This window comes from Triturus cristatus, chromosome 3_1 (assembly GCF_964204655.1).
Source record: "Triturus cristatus chromosome 3_1, aTriCri1.1, whole genome shotgun sequence".
Taxonomy (NCBI): domain Eukaryota; kingdom Metazoa; phylum Chordata; class Amphibia; order Caudata; family Salamandridae; genus Triturus; species Triturus cristatus.
Window position 1 is genome coordinate 562,696,433 of NC_140583.1, and position 23,810 is coordinate 562,720,242.

At 40.5% G+C, this 23,810-nt stretch overlaps 1 protein-coding gene across 1 annotated transcript in view; it reads left to right on the plus strand.

Annotated features, from left to right (window-relative positions):
- Positions 1-23,810, plus strand: part of SV2B (synaptic vesicle glycoprotein 2B) — a 701,510-nt gene that overhangs the window by 276,655 nt on the left and 401,045 nt on the right. Inside the window, exon 2 of the mRNA XM_085644488.1 lies at positions 8,830-9,743. Coding sequence (XP_085500614.1) covers positions 9,200-9,743 — 544 coding nt within the window. The 5' untranslated portion in view covers positions 8,830-9,199. The remainder of the gene's footprint in view (positions 1-8,829; positions 9,744-23,810) is intronic.

Consider the following 23,810-nt stretch of genomic DNA (forward strand, 5'->3'; position numbering starts at 1 on the left):
AGAACCAAAATACATGTTCTTTTGCTTCTAAAGCTTGCACTTCGTTGTAAACTACCATATCTGCTAGATCAGATGTACTAAAGGAGGGAGAACGCGTTTTTTTATTTGAAATTCAAAATGAAGTCGACAGGTCATTGATATAAAACTCCTACCATCATAGGGATGACTGGACTTTACCTGTGCTAAAAAGAGGGTAAAACTGCACCTAAATGGTGTGTCCAGTGGTGGATCACGTAAAAAAGTCATTTCCTCAAAATTTTGTATCACTGCTTTAGTACTCAAACCAATAAGAAGTCTGTTCCCCACTTTTCTTATTAACACATTAGCATCACATTTGCAAAATACTACTCTGGATATAGAAATGTGCAGCACATGTATCAAATACTCAGATACTGCTTGAGCATTGTGGATAACTTAAGCCAACCATGGGGCACTCTTTTTCACCTGGGAGGCCCATGATTATGAGTAGCTAGACTTTTCCGACCACTGTGCAAACACTTGTGCAAGGTGCAGCATTGTGAGTTGAGTAGAGTTTACCTGAGTTACAGTTCGTATCTCTCAGTTCCACGGGGAGAGAGTAGATTTTGGCGAATTAAGCACTAAAATATGCATGTTGTTCCCCAGCAAACTTGAAATGGGCGCAATTTATCACACATCAAATCTTAGTGGGTGTGAGAAATAGCACTTATCTATGCGGGCCACTTTTATTCATGTTTTGCTACATTTGCCCAAATCTTACACTTTCTGAATTGCCAGTATAACACACACGGATTCTCTTAATCAGGTGCCCTATCCATTTTAAGAGAACAGTTTCAACATTGGAACTCCATCACCAGTCCACGAAAGGAAAAAGAAAATATATTCATTTATAATCACTACATACCTATTATTTTAAAAAGGAAAGATTCAGAATTAAAACCTTTATTCCTTTTCTTAATTCGCAATGTCGGAGTTCAAAGCAGTCAAGGATAAGCAGGTAGACATTTGTAATTCACTTTTTACTAAGACATCTTGGACTGCACCAATATCAACCATCTAGCAGAGCGTGAATGAATGACTACATATTATATTATGCAGATTTGCAGAGCACAATATCACCCAGGTGGGTATCCTGGTGCTGAGCAGGTGTGAGTCTAGGCACACACAGGGTATAGTGGGACTACTAAAAAATCCAGGTCTTCAGCTTCTTGCGGAATTCAAGTAGTGAGGAGGAGGCACTTATGAATAGCAGAAGTTCGTTTTACGCTTTAGGGACGATGAAGAAGGCTCGACTGCCGGATCTGGTTTCATATATGGTTGGGATTTGTGCAAGTAAAAGTCGGGATGAGCGGAGGAATCTGGAAGGTTTGTGAAACCAGATACGAATGTTAAGGTATGCTGGGCTAGTGTTATGTAGTGCCTTGAAAGTGAGGGTGAGGAGGTTAAATTTTGCTCATTAGTGAATGAGGAGCCAGTGGAGCTCCTTCAAGGGTGGTGTGATGTGAGTGCTGTGTGGGAGGTTGAGAGTGATTCTGACTGGCAGGTTTTGAATGGTCTGCAGCCTTCTGGTGAGTTTTTTTGTTGATCTCAGCATTGAGGGATTTCCCGTAGTCCAGCTTGCTTGCGACCAGGGTATGTACGACAGTTATCCGGGTGCCATTTGAAAATCTTCCTCAGCATGAGGCGGTTACCAGTGGTTTGGGCTGTCATGTCGAGTTTGCTGTCGACGATAATCCTGGAGTTTTTGGCATGGGTGGTAGGGGTTGGAGTTGGTCCTAACTCTGTTGGCCACTAGATGGAGTACCATGGTGGTGTACTCTTCCTGAAGATGATGATTTCTGTTTTATTGGTGTTCCACTTTAGACAGTGGATGGGATGAGTGACTGGATGACAAATGAGGACTACAGCGCTGATCATCGGGCCTGCGCCGTGAAAGCTTAATGAGATGCCATGGGTAATTTACTTACCAGTGTTCTGATTCATTCTATACTGCAGCCTTGAATCCTTCATACCTATTCAATTCACCGCTAAATTACTGAGGACCACCACTTGAGGGGCTGTAATCCTGACTTCATCTCAACATAGGTTCCCCTCCCCCCCCGTTCTCCCGGTCCTGAGGAAGACCCGCCTGCAGAGGATACTAACTACATGCAAAAGGGTCAAAACGTTGACACTTTCCCCAAGTGGACCTGTACCCTACTTCACCCCAGCCCTGCCTTTTCAGAGATGAATATACTCTGTATGCCATCAGGAAACAGCAAATAACCTATAAAATCTATGAGAGACAGGCCCCATTGTAAGACTGGTGTTATTGTAAACCAAGACCACTTTAATAAGGAAATTACTTTATGAAATTGATTGTTCTAAATTATTCTCTGATTTCTCTCCCTATATATCTGTTCTATGCTCACGAGCACCCTCCTTCTTTACACACCCCTGGAGCAACCCTCTTTCTGTTTTTGAAGTATTATCTACATTGATCTGTTATAGTAACTGTAAATTTAAAGTCACTACTGAAGCTGTTTTTGGTGCGTTTATGTCATTTTGAGGATATACTGAATTAAATTGAGAAATAACTGAGGTACATTTATGATGCAACTTGATTTCTATGTGTACCAGGTATATAGATTTTCATTTAAGAATACCTTCCTAAAGAGAAATAGTCTAAGACCACTGTTCTTTATACCGATGGATGACAAATGAGGCAGTAGTAAATTGCTGTTAAGATATTCATCTGAGATTTGAAGGGATGTTAGAATGGTAGTCATGGGTGATTTCTTTTCTGGAGGAACCTTAAGACCATTTGACATGAAATATGAGGAAAGTGAACTACCAGTGTGTCAATTCATGGCACATGCAGCCCTCATGGCAGCTACAAGGGCTACTTGGACTGCCGGAGACCAGAAACCTGAATCCCTGGTGTTATCGCACCATCAAACCTTAGGAAGCTATATACTTTTGATCACACTCTTACATACTGCAATATCATTGAATTTTAATGTAGATATAAATGTACTCAGCATTGAATTTACATATGGTATATATGACATTGAATTCACAAATGGTATATATGGCATTGAATTTACATATGGTAGATATGAAAATATTCTGAAATATGTGGATATGGGGCCAGATGTATGACAGTGGAAATAGCGCCTCACAAATTGCGAGTTTTTTGCAACTCACAATTTGCAAGGTGCTATTTCCAATGTACCACAGTGTATTTCACACTGTTAGCGATTCCCGATGGGGTCGCAAATTGAGAGGCTCATGAATATTAATGTGCCTCTCGCAATTTGCGACCCCATTGGGAATGGCAGTCCCTCCCAGGTATGGTGGCCTGCTTGGCTCAGCAGATCGCCATGTCTGGGACTGCTTTTAAATAAAACAGGTTTTTTTTGTTTAATGCAGCCCGTTTTCCTTAAGGCAAAACGGGATGCATTAAAAAAAATTAACGTTGAAACGTTTTCATTTCATTTTTTAAGGGCAGGATATGGTCCCTAGGACCACTGCCTGCCCTTAAAAAATATTTTCCCCTGATTTGCAAAGGGGAAGGGGTCCATTGTGAGTGCATTACCACCCTCTTGCGGAGGGTGGTAATTTGTGAGTGTTTTGCACCCGCAATTGCGGACGCAAAACATTCTTACATAGGGTTGTGCTCGCTATTAGGAAGGGAACGCCCCTTCCTAATAGCGAGTCGGAAAACCCTATTTTGCGACTCACAAAATAGGGATTGTACATTCCCCATGCTGTTTTTCCATACGTATGCAAAAATTATCATACATCTGGCCCACGATTTCCAGGAATGCCAGGTTTAAGTTTACTTAGGTAAACTATGTACACCAAACCTACCTTTTCTGATATAGACTCACTAAGATGTATATTGAATTTGCTAATGAATGTTCTAGATGCATGCAACCCTAGTTCCACTTCTATCATACGATATAGGACTGTGTTATAATACAGACATACTGGAGGGAGGTTTTGTGCATCATAAAAGGAGACCACTAAGAAAGAAATCCCTTGGTGCCATTGCAGTGTTTACTGGGCTAGTTCCCTAGAGCCAAACCTTCTACACAACAATGCACGTTCATAGACCTAGCACTAATTATCCCTTAAAGGAACATAGTGATGAACTGGAAGGCACATACTGCACCTGTTGTTTTGAAGTTGGTGCTGGATTTGGATAAATGTACAAGGGAAGGAATTTCAACTCGACTGGCTCTCAATAGAAGAAGCACTACACTGACACCTTTTGATGTTTGGGGCAAAAAACTAGTAGCTTTAGAAGTGAAACCCAATACTTATCCTCCTTGAGGTTTGTGGTGAGAGCAAGGATGTTGAAATTTCCTTTTCTATATTGACTGTTTTATGATATACATTACAAGCAAAAAATGCAAGCTCAATTTTGGCTTGGGTGTACAGTTGTGGTCGGGCAAATGCGGGGGGGTTGTATTTTTCTCCATTTATTTAAATATGTTGTATAACTCATATTTTTCTTAGCTCAAAGTGGTTGCTGCACTTTATGACATCCTGGGGTTGTATTACAGAAAAGCCCCGGGGGTGCAGCGGGCATGTGCACCCACTTCCTGTGTCCCTGGAGCATTTCGGTGTTCCAGAAAGGGCCGCAGGAGCTTGTGTGGCCCCCTTTTGTAATACAAATAGCACTGGCACACATATAAAGGAAGCACTATCTCAAGAGGGTATTTCCATGTTTGCAGGGGGCGTGGCTCCATGCAAATGAGGGTATCTCTTTACCTCTGCGTCTGTGCCGTATTATGGACGTGGGCGCAAATGCAAGGAAGCTGTCAGGAGACGCACTGAAGGTGTGCTACAAAAAGTGTGATCCTGACAGCAGCCCTCTGGAGGGGTAAAAGGGGACCCATGGACCCCCCAGATATCCCCTTGCAGACAGGTGCAATCACTCACTGCTCCCACCTGCAAAGAGTTCTATAATCCCTCTTTAAAGTGCAGGTGGGATGCCACCTGCACAGTGAAACACAAAGCGGCTTTGAAGCAGCAGCTCTGTATTTCACTTACATGCGCTGCCCCAAGGGCAGCAATCATTCGATGCTGCCCAGGTGGTGGCACATTCACTGTAATAGGGTGCACTTTCCCTATTTGCGCTTGGAGCACCTATTTAAAGGTTTTCCGTGGCGCAAACAAGAAAAGTATGCCCTATCTATAATTGCACCCAGGTTTATACTGTATTTGCTTTGCTCTTTTACTTTCAAAAAACCCAATAAAGAACAATTAATAAAAAGATAGTCTCATGGGGTTACTGCAGTGAAGGAAAGACAGAGGCTCACAGTAACCTGGGTCGCAGATTACTCACCTTTTCTGCAATGAGAAACTAGTCCTGTTAGCATTGTGGACTGGAGGATCTTGGAAGTTGCGTTCACTAAAAACTGACAGTAGCTTAGCAACTGACTCTCAGTCCATGCAGTGCACCAAGCATCCAAAAACTAGGCAACAGCTACTAAACCGATCTGGGTTATCTTATATACAACATAAATTGGGTGCTAAGACGAAGATAAATACATACAGCCCCTGAGCAACACATCATCCAAGAAATAATGTAAAACATATTTGTTTCATTCAGTTGTAATTTTTTGCCTTTTTACTCTTTCTTCACAAATCGCTTCTGAGTTCCAGAATTCACTCCAGTTTTAATTGTAGCCAACACATGTTTCGTCATGTGTACATGAACCCAAGTGACTTCATCAGTGCTTTATATACGAATACGAATTACCGCACTGAAACAACCTGTCCATTAAATACAAGACGAAATCCTCATTCAATGGTTAAATCTAAAGTAATGGTCTTCAAACTTGTAATACCGATCCAAATTTCATATGCGGGTGGAGTAGCACCCAGTCATAGATCCTATGAACGTTCCAAGAGTACTCGTTCATTCCGTGTTTGTTCCACGCGGAAGGTCCATCAATTGTATGGAGAACGTGACCTGTGATATATACAACTACAGTGATGCCTACCCTTTGCCAGTCCTTCCAATTCTGAGTAGCTATTTGGGGCCTTTCTGGCAATAGATCGTCTGAGTGGTGATCACTATCCTTAGCAAACAAAGAGCAGCACATGATCTACAATAAGATTATTACTCAAGGCTGAGCTCTGGGCTGTTAAGTGAGTTACTTCACTGGTGTGTGGTTTTGGCCTCCCCATTAACCAAGAGAAATACAAGTTATGCTAATAGCTAGTTGGGCTCATAACTCAGCCTTGCACATTCTCCATTTTGGCAGTATGACAGGCATGATATAGTCACAGATACCCTTGGAAGTAAGCATGATTGATACCAGGAGTATCCTAACTTTACTACTCCTAAATGCCCTTTGTGCATACCGAAAGTCGTAAAGTTAGAATTTTGTCTCAGATTACTTTTGTGTATCAGACCCAAGATTTCTCTGACATATAATACTATGTAATTGTTTGCATGAATTGAGTAAGTTCCCTAACTCTCCTACACATAAAAGACAACTTCATATTATTATTATTATTTATATGGCGCACGAATAATCCACAAGGGGTTCTCTCGGCGCCTTGGGAGGCAGGCTTCTAAGAACAAAGCAAATCAGTTGAATAGCCATGTTTTTAGGTGCTTCTTAAAACTGGTTAGGTTGGGGGCATGAGCGCAAATCTAGGGGCAACGTATTCCAGTAATTAGGAGCCAGATAGGAAAAGGGACAGACTCCCATCTTAGCTTTTTTAATACTCGGCATTTGAAGAAGCTTTTGGCTCCCGGATCTTAGCAGTCGTGCCGGAGTGTACCATACCATACCGTAATGTTAAGAGCAAATTAATTGATACACTGGCTTGTGAAGGAAGGTATGCAACTTGCCCACAAGTGTGGATTCCTTCAGTGTTCCAGTGGGTGTGATATTTTGAGGCTGCATAGGACTGTTGACCATATGGTGACTGTCTTCATGAGGAGAGGATGCCTGTACTCAAATGCTTCCAGGGGAGGAAGGAAAAAATAAAGAGTTTGAAGATGGATTTTGGGAAGACACAGGATTGTGTGCTAGCAAAGGATACATTTTAAGGGATTACTATGAAAAGGAAGTTAATGTTTAGTATATGCAAAAAGTACTCACGATGAGGAAAGTGCTGAAGAGTTTACCAGAGTTGATGTTTCCACAAGGGATGCATGTTGTAGACATGGGTTTTGTTGCTTTGGATGGTGGTTCCTGGTGCAGAAAGGAGAGATCAGAGAAGTATTTGGTAAAGGTACCAGTGACATTATGAAGTAAGATAAGATATATGTTGGTAAGTGTAGTTGCATGTGATGGAGGAAGTGAGAAGATCTTTGGCCCAAGCCACAGGAAGCCCCAGCACTTCAAGGGCTATGTGTACTGCTTGTAAACACTGCATGATAGCTAAAGAAGATAACAATAGTAGCTGTTGACACCTGGCGTGGTCTTCTGGTGCTGTGTTTGAATCTAGCCATTGCCAAAGCAACGTGCACCCTTCTGAGTCTCAGTAATTGTGTGCCAATAGTTTGTAATATTACCACATGGTATTCTCAGCAAGCATTGCATAAAGCTGTGTTAGAAAGCATTATGTGGAAACAAAGCTAATAAACACTGACATTGACTAGTCCACAAGTTGGAGGAAGTTGGAAATTGAGATGTGTAAGGGTGTTCAGGAGTGCCTGGTAAAGTATCCTAGAATAGTTGGTGATCGAACCTGCAAGATTTAGCTGGCTGGAGAAATGCATGGTGGTTTTCCATAGAAAACAAACTAAACGTACATCAATCTGGTGCTGTGGTGTTCTGCTAGTGGAAATATTTGCCAAATTTCTCATTCCGATATTGACTGTGGCACAAGGCATTGGATTTGTGATCTTCAAGCATCCCAAATTGTCACTGATTTGCCCTTCAATCAATCAATCAGGATTGATAAAGCATGGATAATCACCCAATAGCATATTCAGATGCTTGCAGGGCTCGGAGGCTTATTCGAACAGCCAGTTCTTGAGGGCCATTCAAGCTATTTAATGAATAATTAAGGAACATAGCTGACAGATGATATGTGCATCTTGACACCTTGCTTATGACACATTTTGTATTTTTTGTGACACCAACTGTTAGATCTGTCCACAAGAGTATGAGTTCATGAAATATGTGTTTGCTTGTTCACATGGTGTCACCAGCTTTTTCTCCTTTTGTAAGGTACAACAAATCGACCCAGTCATCAGCAGAACTGTGTTACATTTCTAGCTCTTTGAAAGCCCACTCTGCTGTGTGTGCATTTGGATTCCAAAAAGGCTTCTCTTTGTCAGGGCACAAAGTTCCCAGGTGTCAACAAAGGTACAAAGAGGACTGTGTTTTTCTTGTAGAACTCCCAGCTCATGTGTGCTATGGGCTCTATATTTCCCTTCCATGGGTTATTACTAGTTGATAAGGCCTGCTTCCTGGATTCAAACTAGGTAGAGTAGGGCACACAAATATAAATAACATTGAATTTGCCTTATAGGACCTGGGACTTTTCAAGGGGTGTGACATCATGACAAGTATACTGAATTAACAGAACCTGAAGTTAGAAGAAGAAATTCATGGCAGGGGCTCCTTCAACGACATTTCATATAAATATTCTACACTTTCACTTGACAGTTCCATTTATTGTCAGACATTTACAATATTTGAGCAGGGATACAAAATTACCATTTCATTCTTGCCATATATCAAGTTTCACTAAAGCTTACTGAATAGGAAACGATAACTCAAACTGCCTTCTTTGAGTCTTTTGTGATGTTTCAAGTACAAAAAACGACATATGATATTATTTATCGTATAGTTTATCCTTGATTTACATTGTTTCTTCTTCATATTTCAGGGTGTGACTATCCTCTTCAAAATGAATCAGGGAAACCTGCCAACAAGCAAGTACCTCTGATGCTCAGAGAACAGAAAATAACTTTTTTATCTCTGCATTTACTGGTGACATATCCTGAGACTCATGCAAATCAAAAAACAGTCAGAAGAAGTAAAAAGCTGGAGTCCTTGTTGAATACACAACTCAGAAAAATACAAACTTGAAATTAAATTCATTGGTGTTCTCCACGTGCTCTAGAAAGAGACTTAATTCCTGTCTATTGATTTCATTAAATGTTTGAGACAATATGTTTGTGTAGGGAAAAATAAACATTTTCAACTAAATATACATAGGATATAGAAATAAAGAATATACTGTTCAAATCTTCAAAATGGATGATCAGTACAGAAACAATTCACATTCCTCTCATGGAGGAAAGAGCAGAGGCCGAGAGGTAAGAAGACAGACCAGTAACCAAGGAATGGGAGATTATAGCAGTTATCAAGACAACACGTATGGTGGTTATGCACCCAACGATGGCTACTACCACACCGGGGACGATCCCAACCAAGAAGAAGATGCCCAAAGTGATGCCACCGAAGGACACGACGAAGATGATGAAATCTATGAAGGGGAATACCAAGGTATCCCACACCCTGATGACATTAGGTCCAAGCAGAAAGCACCCCCCATGGGAGATGAGTTCAGAGATCATGCTGACATAATGGCAGAGAGGATGGAAGATGAGGAGCAGCTAGCACATCAGTATGAGAACATCATTCAGGAGTGTGGGCACGGGCGCTTCCAGTGGACCCTTTTCTTCGTCTTAGGGCTGGCTTTGATGGCCGATGGTGTGGAAGTATTTGTAGTCGGGTTTGTTCTCCCCAGTGCAGAGAAGGACATGTGTTTATCCAGCTCAAACAAAGGGATGCTAGGTATGTGACTTTTATTTTATTATTTCTATCCCAATGTGGAGACCACCCAATATGTGTAATGCTATGTAGACCTTGAAGGCATTTAAAGCAATTAACTGTCAATATATTCTTAAAATGATAACATTAGAATGAACATACACTTGTTGTTATATGAGTGTCAAGTGAATACTATTGAATATGTAGTATGGTGATGTGCTGAGCCATTCTAGGGTACTGAACACAGAATCTTTTTAGAACACCAATGGGCCAGTGGAAAAGGTTTCTCTGTGCTCACACCACATTCAATTGATTTTCCATTTCCTGCTGCATTCCACACAATAACATAATGTGAAAGTCTGCTTTGGAAAAGTAACACTTACATCAGTTCAATGCACAAAAATATGGTCAAATATGTTGAAACTGCTGTTTTTGAATTGTTTATACAGACCCATAAAGTTATGGTGGTTTTTCAGGAATATGACTTTAATTTGTGGAAAACATGACGTTCCTGACTGCTGCCGCAGAATATTCACATATGGGTAATGTCAGTCAGTGGGATAACAGGTTTCCTAGGGTGTGCTTTTTATTGTTTGGCGGGTGGGTACTCTGTCACAAAGGTGACCGATACTCCATCTGCCTTATTATAAGTACACTTTAAAAAAAAAAGATCTTTTATTGAGAATGCAGACTCAGTGATAAACAGTACATTGGTTAAAAGAGATGTAAGGAATAACAAAGATATAAAGTTAACAAAATCATTTAAACAAGAAAATTCTTAATAACATCAGAAAAGTACCATACCATTAAAAACTATTGAGAGGAGAGAAATAGTAAAAAATAAAATACATCAAAATAGTAAATGTATATATTACATACGTATTGTTTGTGTTTTGTTTGTTTTTTTTATATAAAAAAAAAGGAGAAAGAGGAGGGAGGGAGGTAAGGAAAAAAGAGGAAAGAAAGAAAGAGGAAGTAACACATGGATATGATATAAGTATTAGGAGAAGGATGAGTGTGAGGATAGAAAAGTGGTAAAAGGTAACCATAATAAATCGGATTTAATCTTTTGAAATATCGAGGAAGAAGAAACAGACACTATTCTATGTTCATCACAAATTAAGTTCCACCAAATCAAAAAGGATAGTTTAGAATGATCTCTCCAACAAGGTAATTTAAAAGCAAGAGCGATAAAAAGGTTCAATAAAATAGTTTTTGATGGGTGATGATCAAAATCAGTAGATATAGTCCCCCAAACAATATTGTGAATAGAGAATGGAATATTACATGAGCAAATCAATAAACATTTAGACCATATAGCTTTCCAAAATTCATGTACTTCAGGACAATAATAAAGTAGATGCATCAAAGTACCATCAGAGGAGAGACATGACAAACACAAGGGAGAAATGGAAGGGTCAACTTTATGAAGGAATTGGGGAGTAACAACCACTCTATTATATATAAAATATAAGGATTGTGTAATATTGACAGCTTTAGAGGTCTTAAAAATCTTTTGCCACATTCGATCCCATTGATGAACAGAAAGTGATTGAGATAAATCATTTTCCCATAACAGTTCAATAGAGGATTTATTCCTTGTAGCAATGGGGGAAGACATATTTTTGTATATGAAGGAAGCTCTTGGAATGGGATCCATAGTGTTATTAAATAAGGGTGTCACAGGGTTAACTGAAGTAACATCGGAATTAAAATTATTGTTTAGCAGAAAGGTTTGAAGTACAGGAAATAATATGTTATATTGTTGAATGCAAGAGTCATGGAGACCAAATTTTTCTTGTAATTGAGGGAATGATATGATGGAGTTATTAGCTATCAAATGATGCACATAAAAAATACCCTTTTCTCTCCAGTGTTTAAAATACTCAGATTTATGGCAACATTTGATAAATTTGTTATACCAGATAAAGGAAGCCAGAAAAGATTGATAAAAGTCAAATCCTTGGGTAAAAAGAGTATTTAATAATTGATGGGAGAATACTTTAAAGTAGGGTATTTGGAAGTGAAAGTGCAATTAGTCATAAAAACAACATCCTGAAAGGAAAAGTCATGCAACGGTGAACGTTCAAAAGCAACCCATGTTGGTATAGGAGAGTCATGATCTTCCTTAGAAATAGCATGGAATTGTTGAATTAAAAGGTAGTATGATATAACTTAAAATCAGGAAAACGTACACCACCCTCCGTTTTTGGTCGAATTAATTTAGATAAAGCAATAGAAACACTCTTATTGTTCCAAAGAAATTTAGTACAAATAGAAATAATCTGAGAGAAGTGATAGTTAGAGAAATTAAAAGGTATCATTGAGAGTGTATAAAGAACATGAGGAAGAATCATCATTTTAATGGTGTCTAACCTACCCCACCAAGATAAGGATAATGGGGACCAGGAAGGCAGTAGCTTTTGAAGCTTAAGTTTTAAGGCAGTGAAATTATGAGTTAATGTATCAGGTATGTTGGAGGAGAACCATACTCCTAGGTATTTCATATTTTGGGAAGACCAAGTAAAATTAGTTTTATCAAAATCAAACATGTAACGATAACAAGAGGAATTTAGTGGTAAAACCTTGGTTTTAGAGAAATGTAACTTGGACCCAGAAACATTGGAATGTAAAGCAATCTCTTGTATAAAATGATCTAGAGAACTGGAAGGGTTGGACATATACATTAGGATATCATCTGCATATGCAGAGAGCTTCATTTCACGAGAGTTGAGTTTAAAACCAGTTATATCAGGATTATGTCTGATACGTTCAAAAAAGGATTCTAATCAAAGGAGAAAAAGTGAAGGGGAAAGAGGACAACCCTGTCTAGTGCTCCTGTTTAGTTTAAAATAGGAAGAGAAATGACCATTAACAAACACACAACCACGTGGTTTAATGTATAACAATTTGATATAAGAAATAAACTTATTACCAAAACCATCGAAGAGTATAAAACATAAATTGCCAATTTATACAATCAAAAGCTTTTTCATGATCGAGTGTCAGATGCAATTCTACCCTTAATAAAACCCGCCTGGTCAGGGTTAATTGGAAGTGGAATGACACTCTCCAAATGAGATGCTAGGATTTTTGCAAAGACTTAACAATCATAGTTGATTAGTGAGATGGGTGGAACATTTTTACAGAGGGTAGAGTCTTTGTCTGGCTTGGGAATAATGACAGTGAGGACTTCCAAAAAGGAACCACTTGCTTTAGAGTTAGACAAAAATGAGTTAAAAAGCTCTAATAGTTCAGGGGCAAAATGGAGGAAAAGGATGAGAGGAGTTCAACGGAGAAACCATCTGGTCCAGGAACTTGAGCCTTTTTGAAAAGATTTAAGAACACCAGTAATCCCCTGGAGAGCAATATCCCTATCAAGGTGTCAGAAAGTGTCAGGTAAGGGGGGAGGCTTGGGTATTCCCCAGAAAAAAGTTTCAATATCATTTTCAGAAGGAGATGGATCTTCTGTATGTAATAGTTCATAATAAGACTGGCAGGTATTTAAAATTTCAGAGTCGGAGGAGAACATTTTGTTGTTCTGTTCACAGCGAAAAGGGCTAAAAGTTTTTTGTGTTTATATGATTTTTAAACAATTGGCTAACATTTTCCCCGCCTTATTTTGGCCTCCATGATATTTGGATTTAATTTTAAGAAGGATATTACAAGCATCAGCTGTAGCAATCTTATTCAGGGTAGACTTGGCTTTAATCAGTTCTTGCAAACTTGAGGAGGATTTCGAAGAGAAATAATTATGTTCTAAAATCTTTATCTTTTGAAGGGCAGAATATGCAATAGTAAAGGCTCTAAAAGAGGCCTTAAAGGCATCTCAATTGTGATGAACAGAAGTATCTATGGATTGATTACATTGAAAAAATTCATTAATAAAGGAGGTCACTTCTAAAATGAAGGTTTGGTCTAAAAGTAGGGAGTTATTAAAGCTCCAACGGCCTTGTTTGTAATTATTGAGAGACCATACAGGAGCATGGTCAGAAATAGAAATAGAACTAATTTTAGAGGATTGGATGGAGGGGAGCAATGATTTAGAAACCAGAATGTAATTAATACGAGACATAGTATGATGAAGATTAGAAAAACAAAGTGAATTCACATACATCAGGATTACATGTTCTCCATATGTCGTAGAATGGGCGAGAGGAGATGGCGGATTGGAATGCTTTGTGGTCTTTATCAGGTTTAAATTTAGACTTGGATTTTCTATCAGAGAAAGGGTCTAACCAATCATTAAAATCACCGCCAACAATTATATTAGGATTAGGGATGGAGGATAATTTCAGTTTAATACTATTTCGGGATCAAATTTAACATGGCCATAAATATTGAAAAGAGTGACTTGCTTTTGACATATAATGTCAAATAGAAGGGAAGGAGAGGTGAGGGAAAAGAAGTATGACATAAAGACAAGAAAGACAGATCAAGGATAAAGATCCAGATATGAATTGCAGAGGTTAGAAAGTAAGCTGGGGACATGCCGACGTCAGAAACAAGAACGGCGACAGATAAAAGTACGAACTATAAAAGTTATAATGATAGTAGCTATAGTTGCCATAGATTTAAAATGAGATACGGAGAGAAGAAAGATAAAGTAAAAGATTACTATGGTATGAATTAATATTACTATAGTAGGATATAAGAATATAAATCAAAGGAGAGGAAAAATAAACTACTGAGGAGAAAAGTTAAATTTTAGAAAATATTAAGGAGTAATCTCCATGTTATGATTTGTAATACTTTGCAAAAAGGTTTTCAGCTTCACCGGATCCTCAAACGACCGGCAGGTGCCTTCAGAGGTGTTGGAAATGGCAATTTTTTCAGGGTTATCCCCAAACTTCTTGCTTCTTCCTCCTTTGTTTTTCCTGACCTGTGGTTGTTAGCTATAGGACTCTGGGCACTTTTACCACTGCTGATCAGTGCTAAGGTGCATATGCTCTCTGTGTAAATTGTTATTGTGATTGGTTATCCATGATTGTATGCAAAGCACATTACCTCTGACACCATAGATAAGAGTATTCTTTTTTTGCACCAGATAGATTTTTTATTTATCCCTGGTTTGTAACTAAATACAGATGACGTTTTTTTATATTTTGAACCAAGACATGATGTCCCTGTGCAGGACTTACTAGAGAAATAATCTATTACCTTATTTCACATGTAAAATATATACAGACGTAATGAAAAACTTTAAACCATAATCACATTAGATTCACATCTATACATTATACATTAGACATAAGACTGTGCAATTTACAAACATAAAACACAATGATGCTAACAAGCAACAACAACTATACAGTGTACAGGCAGATACTAGTACTACTCCTTTGTGTATTGATAAGGGGACTCATCACATTAATGTACTCACATTACAATAATATTTTTATGCCATTGGGAGGTCGCTTTAGTATATGGAACCCGATATAGGGCCGTACACCATGAGCTCTGTGAATGCCCAAGTTCTGGGCAAGGATTTGTACTGGGTTCAATCAGCTGGCCTCTCGGGAAAACGTATCCAACGCGTTTCGACCTTCTAATTGGCATTTCTTAAAACAAAGGTCTTCATCGGGGGAAAATCTTATTCAAGGAGAACTTATTGGTACCTATGTAAGTTAGAAATAAGAACTAGTGAGGCTCTACTACTACATGTGGTATTTTACAAATAAGGGTGAGTCGTCAGTACGAGCGTTACATACCAGATCTGATCTTAAGGAAACATGAGTCTTCTTGGTTCTACGTTCTGCAATGTGCCTGGGTTGGAAAAATTGTGATTATACATGGTCACTAACGTGTGGAACATCACACCTGCGCAATTTACTCGGGCGCTGCTCTAATCACAGGGTGCCTTTAACTAAACTCTATTGTGAGTATACCCAGGGTGGTGAAGGGGAAAAGTTGGTGGTGTGGCGGAAGCGAGGTGTCTTAACCTGGGGGTGTGACAGTGAAACTTGGGGTGTCGCTCTATGCATGGTGTAAATGCATGTTGTTTTATGATTACCGTCTACATACAGCTTAATACAATTGCGTGCAACACCACACCCAAATGTGGCTCAGGGAGATAGGAAAAGCATGTACCTGAGCGTTCTGGCTTGGAGCACATACAGGTCTACTGATGATCGTCCGCTTGGTGTTCCAGCGCTCGTGCTCCGGCTTGAGCGGCACGAGACGTGGCGTCTTCAGGACCTGTTCTTAATCTGTCGTGTGGTAATGATGGGATGAACTGGGAACAAATCGCTAGTTGTCTCCCGCCAGGGCGCTATCTCCTTTCACTGATTCAAACAATCCGCGGCATTCGGAAAGCCTTTCCGTCCGGTGAGGCGGATCTACATATGCCTGGCAATGACGTATTTACACGTTGTTGTCATGAAAATGGACACTCTTAAAGTGAAACCACTGATTGTTGTATGGAGAGCTAGCGCACTCAGTTACAGCCTGTATTTAAATTTCCCGTAAATACAATAGCCCGGAGACCCAGGCTATCTGGTGTTCCTACATCTCAGGTGCATGGAACTGGTTATCTTGGCATTCCAGATGCATTATGGTAACCCGAGGACTTCACGCGCTCAGGACGGAGCTGCTGCCTTGTAAACGTGTGCTACTCTAAAAAGATGTTAAGTTACCGGGTTTGAACTTAGAACTACCAGGGCCCCTACTCCTGACAGTCCTCGTACGTTATATTCAGCATAGAGTTTGTCTCACATAAATTGAACCTACTGTCTATTCAGTATATTTTCTAAAAAGATATATTGTTGCTACGTGGGAGGAAAAACCAACTAGAAACCCCCAAACATGACACTGGGACAACCCTGCTCTGCTTCCTCACAGATGTGGGGGCCATATTTGTTGGCATTCTGTGAACTATTGAAAAACTGATCGCAATTATTTGTGTATACTCAAATCGGGGGGAGAAAAGAGGGACTACATAAGAAGCTATACCCAGTGATTTATCTCACTCATTTCATTCATTCCGTTATCCATAGTGTTGAGGTACATAATGGTTTTAGCTTCGAATCTGGACAAAAGATTGTCAATGTTCTTTCCGGACACATTTTTTAATACAGTCCATTTTATATCATTGGGGCCATGCTGGTATTCCATGCAGTGTGTCACCATTGGCGCACTGGTGATTTTGCAGCGGATTCTTGAGTGGTGTTGGGTAAGACGCTTCTTGATGGCTTGTGCCGTTTTTCCGACATAGGCTTTCGGGCATGGACACGTCACACAGTATATTACATTGTGGGTATTGCAATTGGTGAATGTTTTACAAATGTATTGCCGTAGGTAAAGATAGAACCTTCTATTGTGCTGTCACAAGAGGAACAGTTGCCACATCTCCGATGACCTTGACCTTTGATTGGTGGTAATGAGAGTAGAGTTCGAATCGACTGTATCTTTATTCTCCTGGAGGTATCAGCATGTACCAATTTGTCATTTAAGCTTCTATTTTTCTTCAAAGCGAAGATTGGAAGATCTATCAATGGTTCCAAAGCTTTTACAGTAGTCCAGTTTTGTCGTACTATTTTCTTGATGTCATTAGTACACCCTGAGAATGTTGTTACACATACTAACGGTACTTTCTCATCTAGATCTTTGGGTACCAGGCGGGTTTCCCTGGGAGTGTACCAGGCTCGTTTCATCGCCCTCTTCAGGAGTTTTCTTGGATACTTTCTTTCTGCAAGGTTTTCCAAGAGTACCTTCACGTTCTCAAAGTAATCCTCCTTTTTCGTGCAATTACATCGTAGTCTTAAAAACTGGATGAACGGCAGGTTTTCACGAAGGGTGAAAGCTGAAAAAATGGAGAATGGTTGACTACAAACTGCCTCCTTCATGTTTGATCATTAGATCAAGGAAGTTCATCTCAGTATTGCTGTAATTGATTGTGAACTGGATGTCTCTATTCCTACTATTGATCCAATTGAGGAATTCCATAAGTAGATCACTCGAACCGCGCCACCGCATAAAAATGATTGGCATATTTGTCTTACCAGTCGGTCCCTAGTAAAGTGCACTGAGTGTGCCGGGGCTGGTAAATCAAGAGCTACTAGTGGGCCTGCAGCACTGATTGTGCTACCCACATGAGTAGCCCTGAAAAGAAGTCTCAGGCCTGCCACCGCAGTGCCTGCACGCAGTTTGTTAACTGCCATGTTGACCTGGCCAATGCACCCACTTCCCAGGCCTTACCCTTCCCCTTTCTTACATATAGGGTACCCCTATGGTAGGCCCAAGGTACCCCCCTGGGCAGGGTGCAGTGTGTGTGAAAGGTAGGACATGTACTGGTGTGTGTAGCATGTCCTGATTGTGAAATACTGCCAATTTCGTTTTTCACTATTGAAAGGCTATCTTACCCATAGGACAGAGAGACAGAATGGGGAAAGCTGTGTAACAATTTTACAAGCATATCTTTTCATAGGAGTATCCCTGAACTCAGAATTTAATAACACATGTTTTAGGAAGGATGGTTTTTAAATTCTGGGTTTGAAAATAGCACTTTTAGAAAGTGGTTATTTTCTTGTTCAACCTTTCTGTGTGCCTCTGCCTGTTTGTGGATTGACTGTCTGGCTTGAGATTGGCAGGGGCTGGGGTGGCTCCAGGAGTCTGGGTGAGTCAGCACTAGGCTTAATAGGCCGATCTGCCTTTGAAGTGGTGGGAGGAGTAGCACCTGGGCCTGAATAGGGCTGTGTCTGCCTTCCACAATGCTGACTCCACCCTCTGTGGTGTGTCTGATGGCCCTGGCCCACACTAACAAAGGAAGAAGTTGTGCCCTGGCAGAGGGTCAAGAACAAAGACTTTTGGGGTATAAATATGAGAGCTGAAACCCCTGAACTTTAGATCATTCCTGGAGTTCAAGAGGAACCTTTGCTGAGGAGAAGAGCTGGAGAAACTGAAGAAAAGGACTTCCCTTGCTGTGTGTTCTGGGGCTAACTTGCAGTTGCTATTCTGCCAAGGAAAGGAGAAGGACTTTGCTGTGTGCTGTGTCCCCTGCTTGAAGAAGATCTCCAAAGGCCTGAGGAGAGCTGGACTCCTGTTTTGAAGTCCCAGGAACAAAAGGACTTTACCCCCTGCTCCCCCTGAACTCTGGTGTGTGAGTTCTGCCCTGCCTAGAGTGCCTGACCCAGTTGCGGGGCCTCTGGAGGTTGTTACTGCTGTTTTGGGAGCTGGAAGAAGAAGAAGCGTGAAAAGAACTGCAAACTCGACGCATCACTCATCTTGCGGCATGTTTCACTGGCGAATCTCGACCACGTGAGAAGATTTCCATTGCATCGCCGTGCCGCTGCAAAGATCGTCGCAACACCTGTCGCCGCTGCAGGAACCGATGCATCGAGGGATCGCTGTTGACCGCACAACGCTGCTGCGTCGATCGCCGTCGCATCCAAAAGATCCACGCATCGTACCTGTGCGCAACGCTTTCCCGACGCATCACCGGCAAACTGGAACCGGCACGAAGACTCGACGCATCGCTTCCTCTACAGACCGGACTCGACGCAACCGATCCGCTGCATGCAGTGGGGCTGTCGTATCGCCTCCTCAGGGTCTCAGGAGTGTCGCATTTCTTTGGTTCTGACTCTGAGGCTTTTTGGCTTGTGGAACTTTGTCGCATCTTCAGGTACTTTGGTGAAAAGTCACGCATCCATAGATTTCTATGGTACAAGTTCTTGAACTCTTTTTAAAGTCATATTTTTAAACTGTGTATTTTGGATTTTTGCCATTTTGGTCTTGTGTAGTTTAGATAAAAATACTTTATTTTTATAAACTGGTGTGGTGTCCATTTGTGGTGTTTTCACTGTGTTACTGTGAGTGTTCGTACAAATACTTTACACATTGCCTTCTAGATAAGCCTGTCTGCTTGTGCCAAGTTACCAAGGGCGTGAGCAGGGGTTATCTAAAGTGTGTATCCCCCTTACCCTGACTAGAAGCAAGGGTCCCTATTTGGACAAAGGTACCTACCTCTGCCAATTAGAGACCCAACTAATCTAACAATAGATGATCTTGCAATGATAAGGATAAAGAATGCCATACTGGATGTTCAAATGTCTCATCTGAGGGCGGAGAGCTAAGAATTATTTACGACGGGCATTGGTTGCGTTTGAAACATCTTGTGATATAAACAAATTATGGCCAGACCAAATAAGACGATGTTTTAGCTTAGCCACCCTTAGGACACGCATCAAATCAGTAAATTCCAGAAAGAGCATTATAATACCACGTGGTTTGGAAGAATGAGGTTGAAGACGTCATAAACAATGTGCATGCTGGATGTTTAGTGGTGTGTAGAAGGAAGATCCATAATGTCTGAGAGAAATTTCTTCAGGAAGACCAAGAGATCAGGACCTTCAATATTCTCCGGAAGACCATAAAGACGTAGATTGTTCCGTCTATTACGATTTTCAAGGTCTTTGGTGTGTAACTTAAGCTTCTGAATTTCTTGTTCCAGCATAGGGATTTTGGTAGATAGGTCTTGAAGGTCTCCCACACGTTGTTCGAACTCCGACATCTTCCCTTCCATAACAATCCAGCGATCCTCAATTTGCTGCAATTTTTCGTTTGTGGTTGCAAATCACGTACTTCATCTAAGATAGAATCCAACACAGGATCGTGTGATGATAAAATAGGGGAAGGAGGGCCATTCTTCACTCTTTTCGGTTTGGTGCCGAAGAAGATGGCTTAGCCAATACATGCAGATCACTGGTCATCTTTACAGTGAGATAAGTGTTTTTGTAATGATAGGAAAGCTATAAAGCAGGTCCAGTGAGGTGAATAAGAGGTCGCAAAAACCTGTTTTCACAGAGCTGTAAAGACGCTGTTATAGTAATCCACAATATTGATGTCAAAAAGGCAAACCCAAGTTAGAAGGCACAAAAGGTCATTGAGTTAACATGCCAAAAGGAATATGGTTTCATCAGAAACATCTGCCTGATAGTGGATCAGTAGGAATAAGATTCACTAATTGCAGCTGTCAAGTCCCAAAATGGCAGGCATGGAGAAGTTCTCAGATGAAATAAGTAGCAATAATTCACAAAAAGCAATGACTGATGTCCAAAAAAGCAGGAGAAGAAAAATGTGAGAAAAAGAAGAAAAAAAAGCAGTAACATGAGCGACGTGGTTTAAAATGGCGGTCGCTCACGTTTATGAAGAGAAATCACTGCCACGGCATATGTGTCTTGAAATGCACCCTCATGGTGCGGAAATGGCAGAAATGCTTACCGCCGCTAATCTCCCAATTTATTCCGCACTCCTACTCAGGGAGACGGCATAAGTGAGGCTACAAAATCGAAGAAGGCTCCGCGCCCGCGACAGAGCTCATGGTAAAGGCAACACCTTGATTCAGCATCAAAGTCACGCCCCTATTATAAGTACACTTGTAGTAGGGCAGAGGGGATTTATTTCATGTTTATGACTGAGTATTTGTACGCCAAATTCTAAATCAGTCCCTTACTGTTTTTGGCGCACTGAGCCACAGTCTTGGTCCCCTAAATTTAATGCAGGTACAATGCCAATCTGCTTCCTGCCCACAATGCAAGCACTTTCTAAAGGTGCCAGTGAGTGTCAGTAAGAAGGGAATTAGCAGACTTTCAAAAATGGCTACCCGCTTTCCTATCAGACACATCCCTATTTGTTAAACTTGTAACATCCAGGACACCTGCCTTCACTTTGTAGAGTCCCTCGGAATTCCAGCAGGTACTCAATATTATTCAACATGCACATGTAAGCTCTAATATCAATCACACTCATGGGCAGCATTGTCATCCACCAAATACAGATGACATGCAGCTATGCCGAAATTTCTCAGACCAAACAACCTCTCAAATTTAAAATGACAATAAAAGTTGGAAATATAGATAGCCCACTCTCCCACAAATTGAATTTTATTAAAATGGAATTCCTAATTAAATCTCAATAAAACAGAATTCTTGCTTTTTCTCTCTAATAATGGCTCAACTTTAATCAAAAACTTGGTGAACAATCTATATCCACTTGGGATCACTCCCATCTTGTTTCTCCTGTAAAATCCCTCTGGAATCACACGCATCAATAATTCCTCACATGAATGGGATTTACTAGACATCACAGTACTCACACTACATCTCTGTCAATATAGGCAGAGATATTCAGACCTGTGTCAGAATTTCTGTGTATGCAGGGATACTCCCACTCCTACCCATGAGGCTCACAGTGGAGGATCCACAAAATAAGCCCATAACAAGGGACTGAAGGTGTCCCTTGTGTGGGGAGAGACCAACAAAGGAATATAGTAAATAGAAAAAGACCCATTTCAATCTTCCAATCCATCAAGAAGAAAAACAGCTCTTCACAACTGGCCCACCAAGAAGGGTCCTGGCCCCAAATAACCACACACATCACAGAAGACAAAACAGAAATTAGCAACAACGTGGTAAATGTTGTTAAGGATGTAAGATCTCATTTAACCAAGATAAATTGCAGAGACAAGAATTGCAGGCATAGTTTCTTTTAAAATGCCATGTAGAAAGTGATGATTTTCACCCTGACACCACAGTGGCACAGGCTATTTGTTCGTAATGTACACAGTGTGCCATCTTAAAAGGGTCCACAAAATCGAAAGCAGGATTCCCTCACTGCTACTATTATTGGATTCAGTGGCATAACAAAGACCCCCACAGCCCCCACAGTGCGGGGTTGGCCCCGAATTCCAAGGGGCCCCCTTAGCTCAGTACCCTGGCCCGAGAAATCCTAAGTGAGGCCGGAATGGGGGCCCTCCATGTACTTTGCAGGAGGACCCCCTCAAGTTTCATTACGCCACTGGCTGGATGAGCTAGATGTTCCTCAAGTGGTGAGCCCACCTACTTTGAAGAGGAGGTAACCCTCTGAATTAATGTTTCTGCCTAGGTGCCACCCTGGATTGGGCTAATGGTTTGCTCCTAAGAAACATAGTCTGACATCTTTGTATGGGAGCAAACCTTCTGAAATAAGGTTTCCTCCTGCTTGCTGTCTTGGATTTTGATGAATCTTTTTTCTTCGGATACACTTTAATTCTTTCAACAGGCAATTGTATGAGTCATCTTGTAACAAAGAACACATAGTGTTTGTGCTCCTCTATTGAGGTCAACCTGGCAATTGGTAGAAAGGCATTATTAATTGCCTTTCTGGGTTATAAAGAATGTGGTGTGGGGTTGAGCAACACAAAGGTAAGGGTGGAATGATCAATACCTTGTGCCTAGTGTACAGGTGCAGCTGAATGGCCACACACCTTCGAATGAGCTGAAAACAAAAAAATGCACAAGAAAACTTTCAATTTATTTGTCATTTTCAACTGTAGTCAACACATTAATGGGAAATTAAATTCTAGTTTTGAACTGTAAACTTTGCAGCAGTTCACTGCACAACATACACTCAGGTATATTGAAATGCTTTTTGGTTGGTTTATACATGCTCATAAAGGTAAAGTGCTTATGCACATTGTGTCAAATAAAGTGTATTTGCACATTGTATCAAATGTACCTTCCCCACTACTGCTATTCAGGAATGTACATAAGCACATTACTGTTGCAGTGTGAAAGACTGAGTTTAACCAACATTTTGTACCAGAAATTCAAACATCTGAATTTCTGAAAATAACTCATATCACTCATGCAAGCCATAGTTCTTTATCCTGCTGATAGAGAAAACACAATCTTTGCAGGTCTACCTAAAATGTTAAAGCTATCATTAAATAGACTATGCAGCTTACTTGTTAAACAGAGCAAAATAATCTGACCATGTTCTCCTTATTTTTCCAAAACCATTCAGTTCCTCTTGGAGCTTGCTTAATTTTCAGTGTCTGTTACACCATTAATAACGCCATAAATCTATAATAATCAGTGCAACCAAAAGAAAAACTATCCACACTTCTTCTCTAGCCACAGTGACTGAATTTCCACTGCTCTCAGGGATAACATACTCACTACCTCTGCATATAACACAGAGAACCATGCCCTTCACTTTATCCGTATGTCTTTTTCTACACAAAGTCATCAGGTTTTCGTAGTTATACACATATTCCACTAACACATATCATCACCCTACTAAGCCATGCAACCTCCCAACATTCCTTCCTTACCC